Raw genomic sequence first — 5,324 nt, 5'->3', positions numbered from 1 at the left:
AAACCTTCACCATAAGCGTTATTTGCTTCAATTGGATAAATATTTACATTGCCTCGGCCTTTATCTATTCGTTTTCCAGCATTTAGACACAGCCCACATCCATACTGACCATTAAACTGCATTGAATTACGAAGTTTTGGGCGAACTAATGCATCGTTAATACTTAACACGACACAACATTTTTTTGTATATGTTTGTCCTTCATAATTATAATTAAATCCTTTCTAATATAAAATTTCTGCTTCAGAAACAAAAGGTTTAAAAAATTCTTGAAGAGATTGAGGTTTTCCAGTTCCAACCCAAAGAGCTACAAGAAGGACTTTTTTTTGCGTTTTAACGGATGTAACTCATTAATTGAACATAGTATTGGATATGCAGTACAGTTAGAACTATCAAACACAGGGACACCGTCTGTGTTAAATGTAATACTTATCATATCGCAGTCTACAATTTTTTTATACAAATTACCATCAATAATGTCTTCAAATGCGTACTTATTTTTTTTTTTCTAGAGGATGTTTTAAATCTTTGTGAAAAGTTGAATTTTCAAATAATTCTTTGAGCTGGTAACCTAATGAAAAATAGAAGAATATATTCCCAGATTGATAATTAGATTCGATGTTAATGTCTTTATTACAATTATTGCAATGGAATGTTTCAATGTTCTCTTCCGTGCTGTTATTATCGATTCGGCTTGAGACTTCTTTGGTTAAATTTAATTGACCATAATTTACATATTTTTGCTCTCCTAAGTAAGACCCACAGGTTGGACAAAGGTGATGAATAGTTATGGGGTCAGAAAAACTATCCACAATTTTTTTCCAATGATATTTAGTTGCTTTAACTACTGTTGAATCATTCAAAACTGACATACCACGAACAAAGTCTTGAGTAGCAACATATGTTAAGTTATGACGTAATTTAATAGTTAAAAAAATTAATGCCGCTATCGAATCGTCAATAGAAAATACATTTTTTTGAAGTGTTTTAGTATTATCTCTTGGTTCGGTAGAAGAACAAAGCGGTGAATTTAAATTATCAGATGAATTCTGCACTTCAACCAAATTACAAATTTGTAAAGAATTTATTTCAGTCGATTTCTCAGGATTTTTGCTGTCGCTTACGCAAGAAATCGATTTGTTCGCATCGTTGAAACACAAACTATCATTTTGTTTTGTTTCTTCAATCAAACTTTTTTGAAAAAGCTGGAAAAATACGATTGATATACAGTCATGATCTATTTTTATTATAATTAATATATTAAAATAACAATTAAAATAGATCTTACACTTTGCGACTCAATATTTTGAGATCCACTAGAATTTGGAGTTTCATATTGGAGGTTATTGTCATCGATGCTAAAAAAATATATATAATATAAAACTTCAAGTTTAATTTTTATAAATAAATTTATATATTTATTCACAAATAAATACTAATAGTTTTTTAAATTACCTCTTTTCTTTTTTTTTTTTCGCTGCCCAATACTGTTTTGTCCTTGATGGTATATGTGAAACATTATCCATATAACAATATTTTTTATACATTCCTCTTTTTTTTTGTCAATTTTTCCTCTTCGGAATTCTTATTGAGATCCATTCTAATCACTTTATATTTATCACGTTACTTATACAGTGTATCAAAATCCATGTTGTTTTTAACTAACGAAAGGTTATATATATCCACGATCAACTTTAAATCTCGAATGTCAACCAATGGAAGTACTCATGAAGTCAAAATTATTGTCACAATTATTTTGAAAATTATAATAATCGAGCTGATAATTTACAGTATTAATTTTAATGATTATATAGAAAAATTTTATTTATCTTTTTTTATAAAAAAAAACAATTTGAATAATAGTGTTACTTATATATAGACATGATTATTAACCTCTAAACTGACTAAATGCAGTAGCGTCGGTTGAGTATCAAGCCTAAGTACTTGGCAGGAAAAGACATTACAGGAATTTCTCGACGATTAAATATTTTTATGAAGTCTGGTATTGCGTTGTGTTTTATTATTTATTTTCATTTATATTTTATTCGTTTAAATTTATCAATGATAATATAATATAAATATAAGCAGCAACGAAAGTAAGTATTAAAAATTTAAATATCTTGTTTTCTTTATATAAATAAATATATGACTTTCTGTATGCTGGTATTTTAAATTTTTTATTTCATTGTGTATGATTGAAGTACATTAATTTATTATTAAACTAAAGAAATCGCATTAATAATTTTTATGTGATTTGTACTAACCCTCATAATATGGTTTTTTTCCGTAGGATGACGCAATTGTTTGCATTAGTAAAATGGGTAAGTGGTGAAGATAAAGACAAATACACTGTCGGAATACCGACTGAATGGATTATTAACTTCAATTATGAAGATTTTAAAAATGAAAAGTGTAATCCTGCAGAAAGCTATGTCATTGAATGGCGAAAAAGTAAAAAAATGCCAGCTGGTGGTTGGGAATGCTATGACGGTCTGGTTACAGAAGTATCTAGTAAGTATTATTCATTGATGAGAAATTAAATTTCTGGAATTATTAACTTTCAGAACAACAGTTAAAAATTCAAACCCTTAATTTTTTATCTAATTTAAATTTACATTAATTTATTCAAATAGGTAGTATCGCTGTGCTAGAAAAAAAATTTTCTACCTATTATAATGGCATCCAATCGCCAAAAAATATAAATGGATCAAACGAAAAACAATTTTCAAATAAAGAAAATGATGATTTAATCCTCCCCGATGACAGTACTGCTCGTGCATCAAACTTAACTTTTCAACAAAGTAATGAAAATGTTCCAAATAACAGCAAAGTATGTATCAATTATAATAATTATCACTTCAACAATATAATTTGTATTATATATTAATATAAAAGTAGAACATCGAAATATTTATTTTCACCATACCTGCACCGAAAGTTTAAATTCCTGCCCTGTTTAGAGGAAAGAAAGTCTTTTATTTCTTTTATGAGCAAATAAATGATAAAAATTAGCGCATGTGTCATTCTTCCAACAAACTGAGGCGAAAATTTAAACTTCCAGGTGCAGATTTGGTGAAAAATCGTATACATACCTAGGGAGGACAGTATGGCATCCCAATCCCAATTGCCCTCGGCTCGGGTAGGCAGTCATCCACGCGGGTCGGAATGTTGTTCTGTCCTCCCTTGGTGTGTAATATACTGGTATTTGCGTCTCGACTCTTAAATTTTCCCATAAAGTTAATTATTAAGAATAACCGTTTAAAAACAACAAATTTATTTTATTTAAAAAAAAAATATTTCAATGAAACGTAAAATATATTTTTATTTATCAGTCTAAAAAAGGAAATGTAAGGTCTTCGGGTGACGAATATCCAAGTTCAGACGATAGCGATCAAAGATCTGAAAAGACACCGGTACATGGAATGGATAATGCGGATGTATCACGGCCTAGAACTTTATTCGGTTCACGTAATGGTAAAATAAAATTTTTTCAATATATTTCCAAGCAAGATAAACATTGAATTAAAGTGTATTTTTATATGGATTATTTCTGGATTGACTATAATTTTTATACACATTTTATTTTTTTTCATTCAAATTTTGTTTTCATATGTTAATAACTGCTTCAGTTATGATGGAAATTTAAATATGGCTAAAAAGTTTTTATTTATTGGTAATAGTTGATAATTAGTCAATTTTTGTTGAAATGTACATAATATTAGAAGGTAAATTATATCAATAATAATTGTATTTGATTTTTCGTATAAAAGAATTAAATTTAATAATTTATTTACATTAATTATTGGGTTCAAAAATGTTTTAGTAATATTTATTTTCAGTGGAATTAATACTTATAAATGTAAATAAAAAAATATGGAAAAATTGTTTATCTTTTCATAAATACAGTTTTTAGTAACCATGTAACGGGGCTATGTATTGATATTATTGATCTAATATTGGTTCCCTTGTTTTGTCATTGGGTACTGGGATACTCAATTAAAAGTTTTTAAGTATTATTAATTATTTTTCGTTTTCTATTTTAAAAATTTGCAATTATATATTTAAATATATTAATTGACAAAACAAAAAATAATATATAAATCTAAAATTATCAGAAAAATTTCAAATAAATAAACTTCTTTTGACTCAACAAATTAATAATTGAACATTTTCTTTGTTATCTTGAAAAAGTTATTTAAAATTATAGTCAAATTAAAAGTTGATAATCTGATTACAAAATATTGTAATATATTCTATTTCAATTGTAGATCAAAATGATGTCGCTTTACAAATATTAGCGGAGCTTAAAAATATGAGAAATGATATCATTCAAAGTCAACGTCAAAATCAGTCTGATACTGATGATGAAAACAACCCAAAAATGGTTCGTCTTACTAATTGAAACAAAAAGTTTATATTACTTATTAAAAAAGCATTCAAATTTGAAATATATATTATTTCTACGGAATTTGTAGGTTGAAGTTGGAAGACGTGGTAGTGGTATCAAAATTACTGAAGAGCAATGGGAATGTGCCCAATCTCAAGGTCGCTGCACTGCAATGGCAGTTGTTTTGCTTACTGCGATCGTGCCAATGGATACACTGTTGCGAAGTAATCTAAAAGGAGGAAAAGCAAGAATCAGCAAGGATCCTAATAATCCGACTCAACATCAAGGTTTAGATCCTGCAATTCTCGAAGCCATCAAATGTAATATTAATTAATTTTTCAATTTAACATAAGAAAAATGTAATGTAGTATAAAAAATTATTTTTACAGATACTGTGAGAAAAAAATTTAAAAAAAACTATGACGACACAAAAATCAATACGGCTTTGAATGTTAAAATGAGCTCATTAAGACGAAAAATGAAGCCAAGAAACGAGAATGCTCAAAATTAAAACTTTTTGGATGAAAGATATTCAAAATATTATAAACAAATGATATTGATGATTTTGAAGCTCGAAACTTATTATTTTAAATTCAGAATATTTTATAATTATAATTGCTGCAATTATAACACTTTTGATAAACAGATACTTTACTTATATAATACTATATCTTATTAATAATATGTTACTTTTCTTTGTATTTTAAGTAAAAAATAACAAAATAAATAAAATTACTATTATTAAAGTTTAAATATAAATTAAAAATTATTTAACTAATAATATAAGTTAAAAACTAACAGTCATTAATTTATATATATAGACATACCTATTTATATCTACACTATATGTAAGTTTATGTATGTATTTCAATGCGTGCTTTTATGCAAAATTATAGGTGCACTTATATGCTAGCCAATAGGCAAGATTATATGCGTA

General features: G+C 26.9%; 2 protein-coding genes across 2 annotated transcripts; one reads left to right on the top strand and one right to left on the bottom strand.

Annotated features, from left to right (window-relative positions):
- Positions 1-310: 310 nt before the first annotated feature.
- Positions 311-1,647, bottom strand: LOC130671156 (uncharacterized). The gene is made up of 3 exons (XM_057474877.1): positions 1,456-1,647; positions 1,289-1,358; positions 311-1,205 (listed from the first exon to the last, which is right to left on the bottom strand). The coding sequence occupies exons 1-3, from the start codon at positions 1,545-1,547 to the stop codon at positions 495-497; spliced, it is 873 nt and encodes a 290-aa protein (XP_057330860.1). The 5' UTR covers positions 1,548-1,647; the 3' UTR covers positions 311-494.
- LOC130671155 (uncharacterized) lies at positions 1,177-5,027 on the top strand. The gene is made up of 6 exons (XM_057474876.1): positions 1,177-2,511; positions 2,634-2,830; positions 3,333-3,474; positions 4,269-4,384; positions 4,476-4,707; positions 4,777-5,027. The coding sequence occupies exons 1-6, from the start codon at positions 2,274-2,276 to the stop codon at positions 4,896-4,898; spliced, it is 1,047 nt and encodes a 348-aa protein (XP_057330859.1). The 5' UTR covers positions 1,177-2,273; the 3' UTR covers positions 4,899-5,027.
- The last annotated feature ends 297 nt before the right edge of the window (positions 5,028-5,324 follow it).

The sequence above is a fragment of the Microplitis mediator genome, chromosome 7, assembly GCF_029852145.1.
Source record: "Microplitis mediator isolate UGA2020A chromosome 7, iyMicMedi2.1, whole genome shotgun sequence".
NCBI lineage: Eukaryota > Metazoa > Arthropoda > Insecta > Hymenoptera > Braconidae > Microplitis > Microplitis mediator.
Note: the sequence above shows the minus strand (reverse complement) of the source record. Positions and strands in the feature narration are given on the sequence as shown.

Excerpts from the sequence above, each read along its gene's own strand:
- LOC130671156 (XM_057474877.1), bottom strand. The coding sequence starts at position 1,547 with ATGTATAAAAAATATTGTTATATGGATAATGTTTCACATATACCATCA. Across the intron at positions 1,359-1,455 it reads AAAAAAAAAAAAGAAAAGAG|CATCGATGACAATAACCTCC; the intron begins GTAATTTAAAAA and ends ATATTTTTTTAG. Across the intron at positions 1,206-1,288 it reads AAAATATTGAGTCGCAAAGT|CTTTTTCAAAAAAGTTTGAT; the intron begins GTAAGATCTATT and ends GTATTTTTCCAG.
- LOC130671155 (XM_057474876.1), top strand. The coding sequence starts at position 2,274 with ATGGTTTTTTTCCGTAGGATGACGCAATTGTTTGCATTAGTAAAATGG. Across the intron at positions 2,512-2,633 it reads TCTGGTTACAGAAGTATCTA|GTAGTATCGCTGTGCTAGAA; the intron begins GTAAGTATTATT and ends TTATTCAAATAG. Across the intron at positions 2,831-3,332 it reads ATGTTCCAAATAACAGCAAA|TCTAAAAAAGGAAATGTAAG; the intron begins GTATGTATCAAT and ends TTTATTTATCAG.